Source organism: Capra hircus, chromosome 28 (assembly GCF_001704415.2).
Source record: "Capra hircus breed San Clemente chromosome 28, ASM170441v1, whole genome shotgun sequence".
Classification (NCBI taxonomy): Eukaryota; Metazoa; Chordata; class Mammalia; order Artiodactyla; family Bovidae; genus Capra; species Capra hircus.
In genome coordinates, this window is record NC_030835.1 from 31951334 (window position 1) to 31970547 (window position 19214).

Below are 19214 nucleotides of genomic sequence, written 5' to 3' on the forward strand. Positions count from 1 at the left end.
AATTCTGTATGGAACAACTGGTTGGTGCAGGACTGCAAAAGGAGTATGACAAGGCTGTTTATTGTCACCTTGTTTAATTCACTTATACACAGAACACATCATGAGAAATGCTGGGCTGGATGAGTTACAAGCTGGAACCAAGACTGCTGGAACAATCAACAACCTCAGATACACAGATGATACCACTCTAATGGCAGAAACCGAAGCAGAACTAAAGTACCTCTTGATGAGGGTTAAGGAGGACACTGAAAAAGCCAGTTTAAAACTAAATATTAAAAAAAACTAAGACCAAAGCATCCAGCCCCACCACTTCATGGCAAATAGAAGGGGAAAACGTGGAAGCAGTGACAGATTTCTTCTCCTTGGGCTCTAAAATCAATGTGGACGGTTACTGCAGCCATGAAATTAGAAGGCAATCATTGCTTCTTGGCAGGAAAGCTATGATAAACCTAGACATGTGTTAAAAAGAAAAGACATCACGTTGCCGACAAAGGTCCATATAGTCTTTCCAGGAGTCACATATGGTTGTGAGAGCTGAACCATAAAGAAGGCAGAGCACCAAAGAATTGATGCTCTCGAACTGTGGTGCTGGAAAAGACTCGAGAGTTCCTTGGACAGCAACATCAAACTAGTTAATCTTAAAAGAAATCAACCCTGAATACTCACTCACTGGAAGTACTGATGCTGAAGCTGAAGCTCCAATACTTTGGCCACCTGATGCGAACAGCCAACTCACTGGAAAAGACCCTGATGCTGGGAAAGATTGAAGGCAGGAGAAGAGGGTGCCAGAGGATGAGCTGGCTGGATGGCATCACCAATGCAACGGACATGAACTTGGGCAAAGTTGGACATGAAGTCGGGAGATGGTGAGGGAGAGGGAAGCCTGGCATGCTGTAGTCCACAGGGATGGAGTTGGACATGACTTGGCAACTGAACAACAATATGCAGTGGAAAGGGAGCCCCTGAGTGAATCAGGAAACACGGAATGAATAAATCAGGTTTCAGCTTGCTTCCTTAAACTATACTCTGATGCCTTCCTTTTGCTGGGTAAGACTGATGGTGGTGGGGGGGGGGGGCAGGTAGCTTAGATCAGATTCTTCACAGTCAATCTGGTTTAGGGGAGTGGATGACTAAGCCAGTGATTCTAAGTCCCTTACTCCAACTACAACCAGAGCTAGAGACAGGAGACTTTTTCCCCTCATTTGTTTTAGATACTGAAATTCTGCATTATGTTCAAAACACAAATAAAGGTGGTTTCCTCTCTAAATAAAAAAATATGAAAGCCCTTGAGCTAGATAACCCACCATTACTTCTAGCTGTAACAATCTGTGATTACAACACCAAAGTCAGGTACAGATCTTTTGTTACAGTACTAGAAACAACCGCAAACATGGGTATTTTATCTTTATGACCTCATTTTTCCAGTCAAAGACTCTAATAATAAAGTTATTTTGTCTTTGGTATTTCCAGACTCTTCAGCTAATCTCAGATATTCAAAATTTATTAGGAAAACATTAAAGTCTGAGACCTTTTAGAAAAATGTCTTAAGATATTATAGTAAACACCTAAAGTCCTATTCTTAAATGTAAGGTATACTTACCAATGGTCAGGAAATCTGATTGGTACTGACAAGTCATTCCGAATCCAAAATCTCGCCAAAACCCAGAATCCTTTTTGTGAACCTTAAGTTTAAAAAACAAAACTCAATTTAATCCCTCAAAAACCAGAAGTAGTTTCAATCAATGATGAAACAAATTAAAATATTTTCCAAATAATTTTTTCTGTAAAAAGGAATCATTTATGTGATTGATAATGGGATCACATGGCTTTATATTATTAAATCCTTATAAAAACCAACAAAAAATATAGTAATCCCCATGGGCATAGGATTCTTAACCGCCTTCAACTTGATCTGATTCAAGTCTTGTACGAGGTTTGAGCTGAGGTTACTAATAATCAGAGAGTGTGATGCTTGATCTCAGGGGGCTTACATTCTATTTTAGGAGGACACCAGTGGCGTAGGCAGATACTGTAATACACCAATCTCTCCTACACAGCAGACCTTATTTGATGCATGGCCAGCATCCATTCCCCTACCCCCATTCCTAACTGTCAAGCTTTGCTCAGGTAACTACCTGGCCCCATGCAGCCCATGAGCTTCAGGACGCTCCTTCCACTAGCAGCATCAGACTGGACTGTGAGCACCCTCCACCAATGAGGCAGTCTCATCCCACTCACTCACGAACTACTTCACTAACAGGCATTAGCCAATCAACCCCACGAATGTAGCCTGTCAGGCTTCTCTGTCCATGGAATTCTCCAGGCAAGAATACTGGAGTGGATTGTCATTCCCTTCTCCAGAAGATCTTCCTGACCCAGGGATCGAACCCTGGTCTCCTGCATCACAGGCCGATTCTTTACTGTTTGAGCTACAGGGAATTCCGAGATAATGTTCAGGCCAACATGCTAAAATAGGACGCTTGTTGGGAACGTTGGAAAACAGAGAGCCCCCTCATTCTTCTGAGAGAGATACTAGAAAAGACGCTTGCTCCCCTTGGATAGTGCAGGGCGGGAGTAAGCAAACTACAGCTTCCAGGCTACATCTGGCCAGCTACTGGCTTTGTACATCATTTTACTGTAACACAGGCACACTCATTTGTTTATGAATTGTCTGCGGGTGTTTTCATGGTACAATGACAGAGCTGAATAGTTGCAACAGGGATTTATGGCCTGCGAAACCTAAAATATTTCCTATGTGGCTCTTTACAGAGTAAGTTTGTCAGTCTCTGGCATAGGGTGTAAATATGAAGTCTGGAACTGCTGCAGTTTTTTCCCACCATGAGGGAAGCCAGCTTTAAAATGGAATAGTCACCCCTGAAGTCCAAGCAGAGAAAGAAAAAAATCAGGGCTTTGATGACATTGGGCATGTAGAATCAAGTAAAAGTTGAAGCTTGATAGACTGCCTTTTAAAATTCACAATTCAGTGGGGACCCAGCCATGAACAGAGTCTCTACTACCACAGAGCCTCCGTTTTGATGGGAAAATACCAAATAAATAACTACAGGTCTCAGGTGGTGACACATGTTAGGAAGAAAGATGCTGTAGGCCAAAGAGAGAGCAAAACAGAAAGCCTATTTTAGATATAACAGCCACAAAAGGCCTGAGGAGGTAAGTCTGGGCAGAGACCCTAGTGAAATCAGGGAGTGAACCACGCAAGTATCTGGAGAGCATTCCAGGAGCATGAACCACGGCTCTGAGGTAGGAGCACATCTGGAGTGGTCAACAGTAAAGAAGCGACTGTGGCAAGAACTCAGAGAACAAGGGCAAGAAGAACGTGGCCCCAGGTCAAGAAAGAGCTATTACATTTTTCAGACCTAAGTGGTATTGCAGTATTTTTGTAGGCAAATGGTGATGATCCAGAAGAGGCAGAATGTCAGGACATGATAGAGTGAAGGAAGCTGGAGGGATATCCTTGTTTAGACGTCAGGAATGAGCTCTATCTAGTCCACTACAGAAGGACGAGCCGGCCTTAGGAAGGGATGCGGGTAGATCCTCCACTGGGACTGGAGAGAGAGAGGCTGAGGAGGTGACAGGGCCAGTGAGGCCCATGGGTCTCATGACAGGAAAATAAGGGAGTGAATGCTTGCCTGCTTCTCCTTCCTAAGTGAAACAGGAAGCAGGATACGTGGAGTGAGAAGTGGTGAGGGTTGCTGGGAGGCGCAGGGACAGTGTGGCTGGAGTGGAAGCCAAAGACTACGGGGATTACAGGCAGCCTGAGACCCAGAAGCCTGTGGTCAAGAATTTAAAGCTGTGCTGTGCAGTGGGAGTGTGTTTCTCGCTCTCTACCTTCTGCTGCTCGGTGGCCTGGTTGACAGCGGTGCCCTTAACCACTAGGCTGGGGTTCTAAGAGAAAACACTGGAAGGAGTGAGGGATGAAGGAGGTGAGTGTACCGCAAAGAAGAGGCTGTAGCTCATGACTGACCATGGAGTCCAGTTAGACATGGAGGGAAGTGAGGATATGGCTGTGAGGAGGGTGACAGAAAGCAGACGGACTGATCCCTCACCCAAACTGCAGCATTCTGAGACAGCTTCCTCCAAGAAATGAAGGGAGAGCTGGGATCTGACAGAGAAGCAAGAGTTAATCAAGTAAAAGAAGATATGCTGGGAGAGAGTTTCAGGCAAGACAACAGCTTGTGCAAAGGCCTGAGGTGGGAGAGACCACTGTGGGTGAAAAATGATGTGTCTAAATACTGGAGTCAGATGTTTCGGTGCCCACGAATGTAGAGCAGGTCTCAGGACTTTGATAAAAACTAGATAGTATATATTTTAGGCTCTGAAGAACACAGAATCTGTCTCAACTTTGCCAGTGTAGAGTGAAAGCAGTCATTAACAATAGTTAAAGAAACATGCTGTATTCCAAAACACTTTATTTAAGGCCACTGAAATTTGAATTTCATGAAATTTTCATATGTCATGAAATATTATCCTTTTGAAAATGTTTTTCAACCATTCTTAACTCCTGGGCCCTACAAAACTAGGCAGGAGGTTGGACCACAGACTGCTGTCCTGACAAAGGGTACATGATGGTTATCTCCCTGAGAGTGGGAGCACCATAAAGGGTCAGCCCAGGAGGAATGATGTGGAGCAATGTTCTGGACATAATGAATTTGAGTCATCTACAGGGCAACCACGTGGAAATTCTTATAGATAGCAGGAATATAAGAATATACAGGTCTGTAGAGGCAGTAACTTCTGAGAAGAGTTAGGGGAGTTGAGAGTTTCAGGGGACAGTCTGAAAAAGCTGCTGTGCAGAATGAGAGAACCAACTAGAAAACAAAATGACCCAGGCAGAACTGAGGAGCTGGCTCAAGTAGAAGCTCAAACACAAACTTTCCTATTCCATTTGGGAGGTTTGGGGTGGGGAAGGCTTCTCTCCTGTTTCTGCTGCTAAGTCGCTTCAGTCGTGTCTGACTCTGTGCGACCCCATAGACAGCAGCCTGGTGGGATTCTCCAGGCAAGAACACCGGAGTGGGTTGCCATTTCCTTCTCCAATACATGAAAGTGAAGTTGCTCAGTCGTGTCCGACTCTTAGCGACCCCATGGACTGCAGCCCACCAGGTTCCTCCGCCTATGGGATTTTCCAGGCAAGAGTACTGGAGTGGGTTGCCATTGCTTTCTCCGCTCCTGCTTCTAGTAGAATGTAAAACTTTCTTGAGGGCAGGACCTTTTGCTAATGTTAATCACTTCTATATCTCTAGCACCTGGAACAATGCAAGGCACAGGACAGGCTTTCAATAAATATTTAAACAAATAAACAAACTTATAGAGGTATAACTTCTGTGGCAAAACCAAGATTAGGCTCTAATATACTTATCTCTGTAGTCAAAAAATATACATATAATCCTGGTGCAAAGTATTAAGACATCTACTCTGACATTTCTACCCTATGCCAATTCTGATTTAATAAATATTATGAAAATTCTTCAAATATCAGACTTGGGGGAAAGAGTCATTGGCTTTGATTTTTAAATTAGCACATTTTCATGGAGGAAAGTAGAAGGAAACTCATATTATCCATAATCCCTGATTGTTTGTTTTTACTCCTATTTTTCTCCTAAGCAAGCGGGGGATGCAGCTATCCACACATAAGCTACATCTCCAGCTCTCAGCCCCTCACAAACAACAGGTTCATGAATCCCCTGGCAACCCTGACACACTCCCTCAGGCCACTAATAAGCAACACGCACCTACCAAGCTCAAACCAAAGTCCTGTTCTCTCCTCTTTCCACTCCTGTCTCTCCCTCACTCCCCACATTCTAATCCAACAGCAAGTGCTGTTTCTAAATCATACCTAAACCTCTCTACACAATTACCACCCTTGCCCAAGCCACAGCACCTCCTCCATCTACTGCAAAGACCTAACTGGCTACTTGCAGCTGGAGCCACGCACAATTCATTCTCCACAGAATCAAAGCTCCCAAGGCTGTCCATCACCCTTAGCATAAATTCAAACCTCTCACAGGGGTATAAACAGGCTCTCCATGACCTGGCCTTTGTGCTCCCTCACCCACTGTGCTCCAGCCACCTTAGGAAATCTACTAGCTATCTTTCTGTCTGGAACCGCCTTCCCCAGTCACTGTGGGGCAGGTTCCTTCCTGTCATTCAGATGGCCCTCCAACAGCCTCATCTTGGAGAGACCTTTCTGACCAAAGAGCACAGAAACGACCTCATCATTCTTCACAACTCAGCCTCTTTTAATTATCTGCTGGTTATTTGCTAACTGATTTTATTTTGTCTCTTCCTGCAAGACTAAAGATTCTTATGAATAATAACCACATTTGTATGGATCTTGGGGTTCCAGTGGTGAATAATGGCTGGCACAGAATGGACAGTCACTATTTAATGAATTAATATAACAGAGTGGAGACTATGGAGCCAACATTGCCTGGGCTCCTGGCCCCACCTTGGTGAGCTGTGCACTGGGGGAGGGGCACCCATTTATGCCTAGTTCTCTCTTCATTTATAAAATACAGGTAATAATAGTGCCTACCTGAGAGGTTGTTACAGGATTAAATGAATTAACATGTATAAAAAACAGAACAGTACCTTGCATGAAGAAAAATGTACATAAAAATACTAGATATTATAGTATTAAAATATCTAATATATATATATATATACCATCCTCCATTTTTTAACCTTACATTTACTTCTACATTCATGCAGTTGTATTTATTTCCATTTCATGAACAATCTCCTCTTGATACATGACATTCACCACAGTATATTCTATAATTCAACTTGTCATTTTATTATTAGAGTTCTACTTGATTTGAATGTTGTCAATGTTCTGCATACTGCTGCTTTACACCCCTCTGATTATTTCCTCAGGAGAGACTCCTGTCATGGAAATTATTGGATCAGAGGGATGAACTTACCTGACAACTCTCAAACCAGAAAGTGTACCTGCATTCCCACACCACTGCAGGGATGGAAGAGACTCTACCCTGCCAGCCTCACTCATGTGACTGTTTTTTAAAAAAGCACTTTAACAGCAGAAAAAATTATCACCTGTTGTTTTAACTCATTCTTGTGAAGAATGACTATTTCAAACTGTTTACTATGAATTACTGTCAGATGTCTTTCACCTAATTTTTTCTGTTTGGTGTATTTCCTATTTACTTTCGAATGTATCTTTAAACATTATAGAGAGCAAACTTTTGTCTTACGCTTTTTAACAAGAATGAAGCTTAAATAGGTTAAATAACTTGCAATGGTTACAAAGTGGTGAAACTAGTATTTGAAGTGGAAGCACTTAAACTTATTTTTCTATATAACATCTAGAATGAATCTACCTCAAAACATCTTTGTCCACACTCTCTCAAACCAGACAAGAATATTCTCTCTTCATTCTTATAGGTTGAGTCCATTTTGCATTTCTTTTGGTTTGTTTTTCAAGCAAAATTTTTAGACTTTTAAATTTTGAAACAATTTCAGGTTTACAGAAAAGTTACAACATAATAAAGAGTTCCCATATATTTCGCATGTAGCTTTAGCTTCCTTTAAATGTTATGATCTCACACTGTTGTGGTACATTTGTCAAAACTAAGAAACCAACACTGATACATTACTACTAACTCACTCCAGACTTTATTTGGATGCCATCAGTTTTTTCCTTTATTTGAATTCTACCAGTTTTTCCTCTAATATTCTTTTTTCTGTTCTAGATCTGTCCAGGGCACTACAGTACATTTGATGTTGTCTCCTTAGTCTCCTGAGAAACTGTGAGTGCCTCTCAGTCTTCTTTTTGATGATCTTGGCAGTTTTGAGGAGTAATGGTCAGGTATTTGATAGGATGTCCCTCCATCTGGGTTTATCTGAAGTTTTTCTCACAATTAGGCTGGGGTAATAGGTTTTTGAAAGAAGGACCACAGGGGTGACATGCCCTTCTTGTTACATCTTACATGGGGGGTACTTTTTCTCTGTTGAAAAGAAGAAAAACTTTTCTTTTCTCTTACTTGTTTCTTTGGAAGTGAGTCACCTAGCTCCATCTTGTGGAAGAGGGAGTACCTACAAGAGTTTTTTAAAATTCTGTTGGAAGATCTGTCCCTTTCCAACCCCCATCTAATCTAATCAACCTATCAATCTGTCATTTATTATTATTTATCTCCTTATTCACTCACAAAGTTATTCATATCAGTATGGACTTATGATATTTATTTTATGCTGGTGTTATAATCCAGTACTAGTTTGTTGCTCAAACTGTTCCAGCTTTGCCACTGGGAGCTCTTTCAGGGTCTTACACCCCTCTGACATATACCATCATCTTTTTTTTCTAGAGTTACAAGATGTTCTGGGCTCCTCTACTACCCATCTCAGCACTAACATCTGGGAGCTGGGCATGCTTATTACTCTAAGGATGTCACTGCTTCTGGGTATCTTGGGACAGAGTTAGGTAATACACATATTACACCATGTATATACCTTTTGACTTTTTAATCCTAAATTACTATTTATTATGTGTTCCATCAACTATTTAAAGAAACTAATTAAGGAAGTTTTACTGGGTTCTTATTGTTGACCACTCTTATTCTTAGGTCTTCCTCTTTCAATATGCTGATTTTTCATTCTGCTGAATTAGAAAAGGCCTCTGAAAAATAGTTAAACTGAGTTCTTCAGTGTTCAAAAATGTCTATTTTGCTTTCAAACAGGTCAAATATGGATTCTATAATTGAAGTTATTTTTCTTTAGAATGTTCAAGGGACTTTAGTATTTTCTAGTATCAATATTATCACAAAGGCTGCAAGTGCCAACCTATTATTTCTTTGTAGATAAGCTAGATTCTGCTCCTTTGAGCATCTCTGGAAACTACTAGGATTGTCCCTTCTGTTCTCAAATGCCAGAAGACTTCTCTTTCCCTAGTTCTTTGATGTTTTCTTCTATTTCCTCCTCACTCTGTTCTCTCTTTTCTCTCCCTTTTGGAACTCCATTTATTTAACAGTCTTAGAGCTTCTGAATTGATTTCCCATATCTTGATTTTTCTCTAACATTGCCTCTTGGTCTTTACATGTCCAGCTGGCCTGTCTGCTAGTTTACAACTCTACTTCAACTGTGATCATTCTGCTATTCACCCTACTTATTGAGTTCTACATTTTTGCAAGTTCCAAGTCTATATTTAGTGACAAATGCTAATAATTTTATGAAATTAACATTTTCTTTAATTTCCTTATAAAGATATATTTAAGCTAAAGTTGTTTTCTATTTCTATTCATATTCTCATGTGTCAATTTTTCTCTTTATTCAAATTTGGTCTTCTTTCACAGTGTTAGTTTCCCTCAACTGTTTGGCTAGTTGTGGTTAGCTGCTTCTCATTTTTGTTTCAAAAACCACTGTTCAAAAACCATGGTTGTTAGCTATGATTACAAAGGTCTATCTCCAATAACCGTGAAGAAGGGGCTAAACATGGTCTTGGACAGAATGTGCCAGTAGCAGTTCACCTTTGGTGTCTGCGGCTCCCCATCCACCCTATAATCAGTAATCCTAGGGCTCTACCCTGCCTCTCTAGCTCCAGGGACCAACCATATTGCCTCAGCCTGTGAGATGCCTGTGATGCCTGCTGCTCAGCACACCTCCCAGAGAAGCACACAGACGCCACCACTGCTGTCTTCTATGAGCTCAGAGGATGCAAGGCAGCCTCGTTGTCACTGTTCTCCTAAATATGTTCAGGACTGCTCTCTCCTCCAGTAACCAATCCTATGACAACTACTGTCATCTTATACAAAGTTCTCAAAGTTTAGATCTCCCAATAGCACTTCTCTCATTCTCCAATACTAATATGGCTTTTCATTTCTGATAATTTACTTCTACAAAGGATTTAGAGTGTCAGAGAAAGCAGATGTGGTGCCCAGTTGGTCATTTTGACCCCATTTGTATCTATATTCCTAATACTGGCCTACAGATAAAGTAGACATCTGTGTATATGTATGCTATGCATACCTGTTTTACCAGGGACTGGTATGAAGATGGGCTTCCCTGGTGGCTCAGACAGTGAAGAATCTGCCTGCAATGCAGGAGACCTGGGTTTGATCCCCGGGTTAGGAATATCCCCTGGAGGAGGAAATGGCAACCTGCTCCAGAAATTTTGCCAGGAGAATCCCCATGGACAGAGGAACCTGGCAGGCAGATGATATGGTACTAATATTATCTGTTCTTTGAAAGTTTGGAAAAACTCAACAGTGAAACATACATATATATATATGGAGGTTAACTATTTGATAACTATTCTTATATTTTTAGTTGCTGTTAATCTCTTAAGAGCTTCCACCTCTTTTATTTATAGAATACTAAGATGAGCTTTTATAAAATACTAACATGAATTTAGCTCATGTTAATATTTTATAAACTTTCAAATTTTTCCTTTTGGTTAGTTTTTTTTTTTTGGTTGTGCTGCATCTTCATTGCTGTGTGAGGCCTTTCTCTATTCGGCCAGTGAGGGCTGCTGTTCGTTGCAGTGCACTGGCTTCTCTTGTTGAGGAGCACAGATTCCAGCAGCTGCAGTACACAGGCTCAGTAGCTGTGGTGTGTGCCTTAGCTGCTCTGAGGCATGAAGAATCTTCCTGGACCAGGGATCGAACTGTGTTCTCTGAATCCGCAGGCAGATTCTTATCCACCGTACCACCAGGGAATTCCTATTTAGAATTTTTAAAAACTTACTATATGAGGTTGATTTCTTGTAATGTCTTATTCTAATTTCCTATGTTGTATTTTCTTTTATACCCTGAATTCACCTAACTTTATGATTTTTTTTTCCTGCACATAAAGAATAAGCTATGTGTGACAACCTATTATTTTTGGTTCATTAATTTCTGCTTTTATCTTTACTTCTTTTCTGGAGTTATTTTTCATTTTTTAAACAGGTTAAACTATCTTCTTAGTTTATTTGTTTCCTTTTTGTTCTTAATATTATTAATAACAATGAAAGATTAGGCTAAATGCAAAGTACTATGGACGGGATCCTGGAACAGAAAGAAGACTATAGTAGAAAAACTGGTGAAACCCTAATAAAATCTACAGTGGAGTTAGAAGTAACTTACCAATGTTAGTTTCTTAATTTTGACAAATGAACCATGGTTATGTAAAATGCTAACATTAGGGGAAACTGGGTGAAGTACAGGAACTCTCTATACTATTTTTCCAACTTTTCTGTAAATCTGAATTATTCCATAGAAGTTTGACTTTTTTTTTCAAAATTTGTGTAACTTTGTCAATAACTATTAAGTTCTGATATATGGCATTCCCATTCTAAAACTTTCTAAGTAATTTCCCATATTATACTATTCCTTCTTATTTAGTAGTTTTAATTTTAAGTAAGGTTTTAAAATTAAATTTTATTTTTAGTATTTTTCACAATCTAGAACATGCATTTTTCTCTGTAGCCTTAACTTTTCTCTCCCATCCCCAACATCCCTGCCAGAATGACACAATTCTGAAATAATAAATATGAAAGCATGTTATGGAGGAGGGTACACTATGAAAAGTGTTTATAGTAACTATAGTTTTTAATTGAAACTTTTTCTACTAGTGAAACAAACATTAAGGAACCTAGCAAGGATCTTTGAGGCTTTTCATAATTGACCATAAGAGTCTTACCAGCTGCTGTTCCACAGGTGGGGGCACATCCAGGTTGGCATAAACGATGGCAGGGTTGTAAAGACTGAACACCACAGGGTAAAACACCTTCTTACCTATAAATGTTTTTACACCACAAAAAGAATAAAATAAAGCACTGATCTTTACTGCAATATCTACTACAATTTCATTAAAGTTTTTATTACATATGATGATTTTATTTTATTAATATTGCATTCTATCAATGTTCAGGTTACTAAAACCTCATGTTGATGATCATGATAATGATTTTACAATGCATCAGTAGTTCAGGCTATGAAACTATAACCCTGCAAAAGAATACAGAAAAAAAGACTAAAAGATGCTTTATTCCCTTTTACTCTGAGGAGATGCTCAAAAGTATTCTCTTGGCTGTTCATGAGGTGAGCCATTTATTAATCATTATTTCACTGAATTAGCAGTAACAGGTGTAGGTTAACCAATCACCAAGAAACTCCAAAACGTCTATTAAATCCATCCTTCAAAATGAATTGTGAAACAGTGAATCCAGAGGACACTGTACAATGGATATACAGAGAATAAGTAAAATACAGAGCTGCAGACAGATCTGAACAAGATTTGGAAAACCTGGGAAGACTGAGTTTTAAGTACCCAATGGCCCCTCAAAAGGCCTTGTTATTAGCTTTCAAATAGTTAGCACTGAAGAGACCATTAAGGCTAACTAGCTAGCCCATCTCCCCTCAACAGGGAATACCCTGCTGAGACTGGCTTCAATCAGACATGGTAATATACAGTGCTCAGAAACTGCAAAGGACCCTGTAAATAACGTGATAGTCTTTTTAATACAAGATCCCCAGCAGACTTCATTCATCTTCATTAAACCATGTAGGGAAGGGGAGCTCAATTTCCCCAAGGCAAATTGTTCTGTTACATTAAAGAAACAATTTAAAATGAATATAAAATACTTCAGATAAAATATTTCTTCTACATTAAGCAAATACATCTTCAACTGCCACATTCTGGCCTTCCTGCTATCTGCTAGAAAAAAAGTAAATCTAACCCTCATTTATCCCCCTGAGTCTCAAAGAGTTCCTGACAACCAACCCTAACCAAAATGATTCGCAAGAAGATAACCTGCATGATCTGAGTAGTTCTATATAAAAAACATACACTATGAGAATTTTTAATATAGAAAAACCTCCTTATCACATTACAATAATATCTGATATATAAAAGTCATTTGCTCTTAACATTTTTGAAACATGTACAAATAAAACAAAGTATAGTAGTCATCCCCAAATGCACAGCAGTTGCCCAAGCACCATCTGTACCTAGACTTCGTGAGTGCACGCCTACATGCATGTTGGCACCACCTGCCTGAGGAAGACTGCTTCTGACTCACACACATCACACTGCTTGGCTTTTTCTGATGAGTTCTACTTCCTCCTTAATCAATTTCAAGACTTTTTATTTCTTTGCATTTGTTTATTTGGATTCAAATGTATATACTGGAATCTGGCCATAAAATAATAAGGGGTATGAACTTCAGAGGGGCAAATTTTTACTTTCCTACTTAATATTCCAATTAAATCATGCCAAATATAACTTTTAAAAACTTGATTCAAAATATGGAATGCGCTGACACTTGAATGTTCTAAAATTTTACACTCAATTCACCTGCCAACATTTTACGCACCCGGCTCAGCGTTTAATCGGCAGCTGTTAAGGAATTCAGCTGAGAAATATATATCGACATCACAGAAAAACATCAAGACTTCTCCCTTGTCCCAGGCTCGGGCACCCACGTTTAGTCCTCGTCCACGATTAAATTCTTCATTCAGTGAGACCAAGGTGTAATTGTGAAAATTAGACTCACTATGAGGAAAACACATACAACAAATGGTAAGTCCCACTTGAAGTTGACTCTGTTAACACAAGTAACAAAAAATACTTTACACTTCAGGTATTTATAATGTTGGGTCTATACTGATATAGGGAAATCATCAGCTTTAAATGTCTGTATCATCAGGGACAGATATTCAACTAAATGCCCACATCTGAGGCAACATGCTAGTGATGTGAAGTTAGTATGTGCTGAGAGGCCACTACCTTTCAGGTTCTTAAAAACCTACTGGGGTCGTTAAGAAATATACACATGGGAAAACAATCCTAGTGTCTGGTAATAAATAACGCAATCCACATGAATGATACATACAAAGAATATCCTTTTCTCAAGTTTCTTAGACCTTTGCTTTAATGTGCCCTCATCAGGGGGATCCCCTTCACACCACACGTGAAGTAGCCCTGACCTCCCTTTGCTTCAATCTTCATCCCTCTGCCCAGCGTTGTTTCCCTCAGGATCACTGGACATGTCTGTTCGAGTGTCTCCCACTAGAATGTAAGCTCCATGAGAGGAGGGATTTTGTTTTGTTCATTACTATGGACAGTGCTCCTCACAGGGTATGAGTTCAATAAGTATTTTCTGACTGACTGAATGAAGTGCAGTTCGAGAAAAAAAGACTGCTTGTGTCTGTAGTAGTTAGAAAAGATGTCAGAAGCAGCATTTAAGTTATGTCTTGGTTAAAATACTGAATTCAGTGGGGAATGTAAAGGTCATTCCAATGAATTATTCTCAAAGGCAAGGAGGTAAGAAAGTAGAAAGCTTTTTGAAGAACAGTAATCAGACAAATCAGACTGAAACACAGGGATGAAAGTGGCAACGATGAGAGAAGACCAGAAAAGGGTCAGACTGAGGAGGAGAGGTTAAAGAACTTGGTTAGTGTTCTGAAGTCAAGGAGTCAGGGTTTTTCCACAAGGGCAGTGGTTTCCACAGCCAACGGACTGTACCCACTGCATCAGATCTGCCTGGGAACGTGTTAGAAACACAAATTCTCAGGCCCCACCCCAGACCCCCGAATCAGATATTAGGGGAGGAGCCAAGCATCAACGACTCTCTCGCGACAAGTCACTCCAGGTGACTGACGTTGGAGAACTACTGCACTAGGGGATAGCTGGATCAAAAAAGGAACATTTTAAAAAGATTACTCTTACAACAGGGTGGAATGGGGACTGGAGAAATGGATGCCAAGGCTCAAACAAGGCACGGAGTGGACTCTGAGTGCCCCTGCCCCTCCACCCGACATGTTGCAAATCTCTCTCTTCTTTTGAGGAAACTGTCAATCACCACCTCTCACTCACTCCCAGGCTCAAGTGGAGGAACTAATCATAGAATATACCAACCACAGTAACTTCCTAGGGGCAGGGAGCCAGACTCAGGCTGGGTTAATCCAAATATCCCCACCCCACCTGGCCATAGTAAGTGGCTCAAGACTGGGCAAAAGTCCTTCCCTGGGATTTTCTCAACTGGACCTGGGAGAAAGCTCTTTCCTCTCTGACAGCAAAGCTGAGAAGATGTGAGCCCAGAGCCGCCAACAGCCATATACCTCACATGTGCAAGGGGCCAATCTGCAACAGGAGAAGGAGGTCAACATGCAGAGAAAAACAGACAAGGAGACAAGAGAATTCTGACGGTATTCAAGTCTCTGAGCCCAGCCACTGAGACACCAAAGCTGTTTTGGTATTCTTCATTAAATTTGGTTTTAATAATTCCTTTAATCTGGGGAGTTATCCAAGATTCTTCAATAACACTCCCATTTTCCTCAAGTAAATTCAGAATAAGTTAATAAGTTTCCATCATCTGCCACAGAGGAGTCTTGATTAATGCAACTTCCGTGATGCTATCAGTCACTGGCACTTAGTAGGTGATCTGGAAATGGTAAGGAGGGAAAGGAACCTGGGTTAAGGTGGTGGCAGCCGCAAGGAAAGGGCAGAGCAGAGGTCCTGGGCAGTGCGCAGAAACTGACTAATGACAGGGAAAGAATGAGTGAAAGATGCTGCTCTCAGACATCAAGCCCAGGGATTATGAGAATGAGCTTAGTGTGAACTGAAAGAGGGCCATCAGGAGGAGGAGCTGGCAAAGGGGAAGGAGAAGACAGTGTTTTTCATACCCCAGTGCTGAGTCCCTTTGGGACCGGGAGCGCACTCCCTCCTCTGTGCCCAGTCCTATCCCAACCACCCCAGTCAGACTCCCAAGCAGTGTACCTGGAACATAGTCGGTGGGACTCAATGAATGTTAGTTGAACGACTCGAGAAGAAAGGCCGGCCAAAGCTGGACTCTTAGGGAGTGGCCACAACTAGCAGAAAGGTAAAGAAGCAAGTAAAGGATACAGAGTTGATGTGGTCAGAAAAGACAATCAACCTCGTATCTTATATTATAACATATCTACATTTACAAAATATATACATTTTACAAACATCAGAGGAGAGTTTCAAGAAGGAAATACTGGTTAGGTATCAAGTGTAAGAAAGCAGTCAAAGAGGATGACAGAGAAAAGGCTGAAATTGGCAGTTAGGTCATAACTCTGGGCCCATAACTTAGAGATGAAAAGGAAGAGAAGCTACGGAATTAATAATGGAGTATCAAGGAATGACTGATTCATTCGTTCAAACCTCTGAGCACCTACTATGTGCCAGGTACTACATGAGTTGCTTGGTTAGAGAACTACTGTTCTGTGAGGTTTAGTTGTGAAAGGACAGAAACCTAGTGGTAGTCACTGGGTACTGAACAGTCAGGCGGGGGTCTCTGAAGGATAGGGGAGACCTAAGCATCATTTGCAGGGAGAGAAAGAACTTAGGCAAATGGAAGTAAAGAAAGGTGGCAAGTAAGAGACAAGCTTAGGGGATGATACCAAAGTGAAAGGATTAGATTTAGAAAAAGTAAAGAGTTCAAAAGAAGGAAATGAAGAGTGCATGGAGGCAAATGCAAAGAAGGTGAGTGGGCCACAGAGTAAGAGCACCCTAATCATGCCACGCTGAGGTTAAGGAAGACGAGTCATTAGAGTTGCATGAATAAACTCAGGGGTGAAACGAGGAACTTACTACCACCACCACTCACATCTTAGCCAACTTTCAACAGCAACTATTCAAAATTATTAATTCATTAAGTATCTGAACTTCTCATTCTTCTGCTATTATACATACAAGACTTCAATGTGGACATGGCTCACCAACCTTGCGACAGATTCTAGGATAGACTTGACTTTAGAAAGTCCTTCTTTACCAAAATACACCACTGTGAGATGAATTCTCTTGTCCTGATGAATACATACATCCCTGACAGGGTTGAAAAATAAAGTTCATTCAGGAAAATACAGAAGGCACTACTCATTCAGAAGGCAATCATAAGAAGCTTTACAAGAAAACAAATAAAGCATTACTCATTTAGAATGAAATCACATGAAACTAAGGAAATATAAAACTGGCAATATTGCTGAATTATAAAAGGCATCACAGCAAATGTGTAACAGCATATATGTCAAAATGAACGCAACACTTGGAGAGCCAATGTAAGCAGCCCAAGAAGCTGCCATATTTTGAAACATTTTTGGAACTTTTGCTTTGGTATTGCCTTCAGAAGCAAACTATAAGCTACTCAAAGAATTAAGTACAATCAGTTCAAAATCAAATAACTCAAGTTTTAGTTCAAAACTTATTTTGTCCTCAGACTACCTAATTAGAGAAATTATACCTATCATCAAGGAATAAATATTTGTCATGATTATTAACTGTAGAGAAAAATGTAGCATCTAAAGGTAATTCCCAAAAGGCAATTAAAAATGCTTTAGGAAATCAGATCTCAAGCGAGCAATTTCAAAAAGGCAAAACTCATTTGGAAGCATGATTTCTAGATGTTCTGTAACAGAATCGTGTTTACTAGTTTTTATACCCAACAACTCCAATGAGAACAAAAATTGGGATTACAAAGAATTAAGACTACCATATTGAAGTATTTAAAACATGACAATTATTAAATTAAAAAAACAAAACTTTTCTCAAATCAAAAGTCTAAAAAAAAAAGTCTAATAGGTAGATGTTAATTTTTACCACTTCAGCATATAAAAATATCCAAATTTAATAATTAAAAAAATGCTTTTAAAACCATTATAATCTCTGCTTCCCAAGATAGAATAACATTCTCCCATTTTTACTTGAATATTTGTCTTTTCTTCCAATTTTGAAATTCAAATTGTTCTCAGGGGAGTTTTCTGAGGAGATAGTAATGTTCTATATCTTAATTGGAAAGGCAGTTACAAGAATGTATAAATTTGTCAGAAGTCATGAAACCTGTATGCTTGGAATAGGTCAATTTTATTGTATATAAGTTATGCCTCATTAAAGTTATTTTAAAAAATTCAACTTGTCCTAAAATGAATTCAAACACAATTATAAAAGTAATCAAATTTAGTTCCTAATAGTTGTTACCCTCAATTTACTTCACAGTTCAAATTGTCAATAACACAATATACTATACATGCCTTAAGAATAAAGGGAATATCAAAAACTTAAAGTTCCCCAAAGCCTATAAAATTATTCTGCAATTCTAAGTAACCCTACTCAGTGAAGGTAAACTAAATAAAATGGCATGAATCTTTTTTTTTTTAGGAGCACTTAGCCAAATCACTAAGCTCTGGGAATTACCTGAAGTTCTGCATAAACTGTGCAAATGCTTCAGTTCTTTCAGCAAGTGGCACGATGATATTAATAATTGATCTAGTAATGTCAATCATCTCACTCTTCACTTTCATGAGAGGTCCAAAAGGGCGAAAGAGAGTCACGTGTCTATATTCCATAAGGTCTGCTTTCTTAAAGAAGAGTTCATACTGTGTGCCCTTATCTTTCTCAGTGCGATAATAACCTAAAGGAAAGAATTAGGAACAAAGATGTCTCCATATCAAAGCTCACAAATTCAGTGTGACTATTGACTTTACTCAACGATCAAAAGTGTGAAATCAGACTTGTACAGCTTTTATACATTTGTGAAAATTTTATCCCCATGATACAGTCAGTAAAAACTGCTACCTTAAAAGATTAAAAAAATATTCTGCTCTATTATTCAATCCATAAAATTTACTCCAAATGATGATTCCTTTTTACATGACTTTTTTTTAATAGCAGAATCTATCAACACATAAACCAAATGATGAAAATAAAGAAATTACTTCTAGCAATATTAAATTCTAGACCTGAAAGTCAAAACTTCTGTGTCAGGTACTAATGGTATAAAGATGGCTACATGGTCCCAGTTCTGTCTAGCAATGGAGACAGAAAAAGGAAAAAATAATATAGTGATATACACATGCAAAAACACAACAGAATGAAGTCAGATGAAGAAAAATTAGTGTAAGTTTAAACATGGTGATCTGAGATGCCTTTGGGAAAAAAGCCTGGAAGTCTATTAGGCAATCTGATTTTGTAAGTGTGACACTCAGGAGAGAGATTAGACCTACAGATGTGTCAGTCAGCCAATATCTGGAAATAAAATGGTAAACAAGAGCTTCCTCCTGAGGCTTACAGTCTAACAGAACTACAAATCAGGAAATGGGCAATGCGGTATATTAGGACAGTGCTCTGAGAGGGGGCACAGGGTAGAGATTAAAAGAACATATAGGAACACTGTTATCTTAAACTTTTAGGTTGGCGATGACCTCCCCAGAAGAAGTGACATCTAAGCTGAAGTCTGGAAGAGA

General features: G+C 39.6%; 1 protein-coding gene across 4 annotated transcripts in view; it reads right to left on the minus strand.

Annotated features, from left to right (window-relative positions):
* CSGALNACT2 (chondroitin sulfate N-acetylgalactosaminyltransferase 2) overlaps positions 1-19214 on the minus strand; it is a 57867-nt gene that overhangs the window by 15367 nt on the left and 23286 nt on the right. For 2 of the 4 annotated variants that reach the window (XM_018042390.1, XM_018042391.1), the window contains exons 3-7: positions 18166-18382; positions 16699-16800; positions 13325-13503; positions 11650-11744; positions 1601-1682 (exon numbers count right to left, since the gene is read on the minus strand). In XM_018042390.1, coding sequence (XP_017897879.1) covers positions 1601-1682; positions 11650-11744; positions 13325-13503; positions 16699-16800; positions 18166-18382 — 675 coding nt within the window. The other 2 variants (XM_018042392.1, XM_018042393.1) reach the window with 2 other exon arrangements.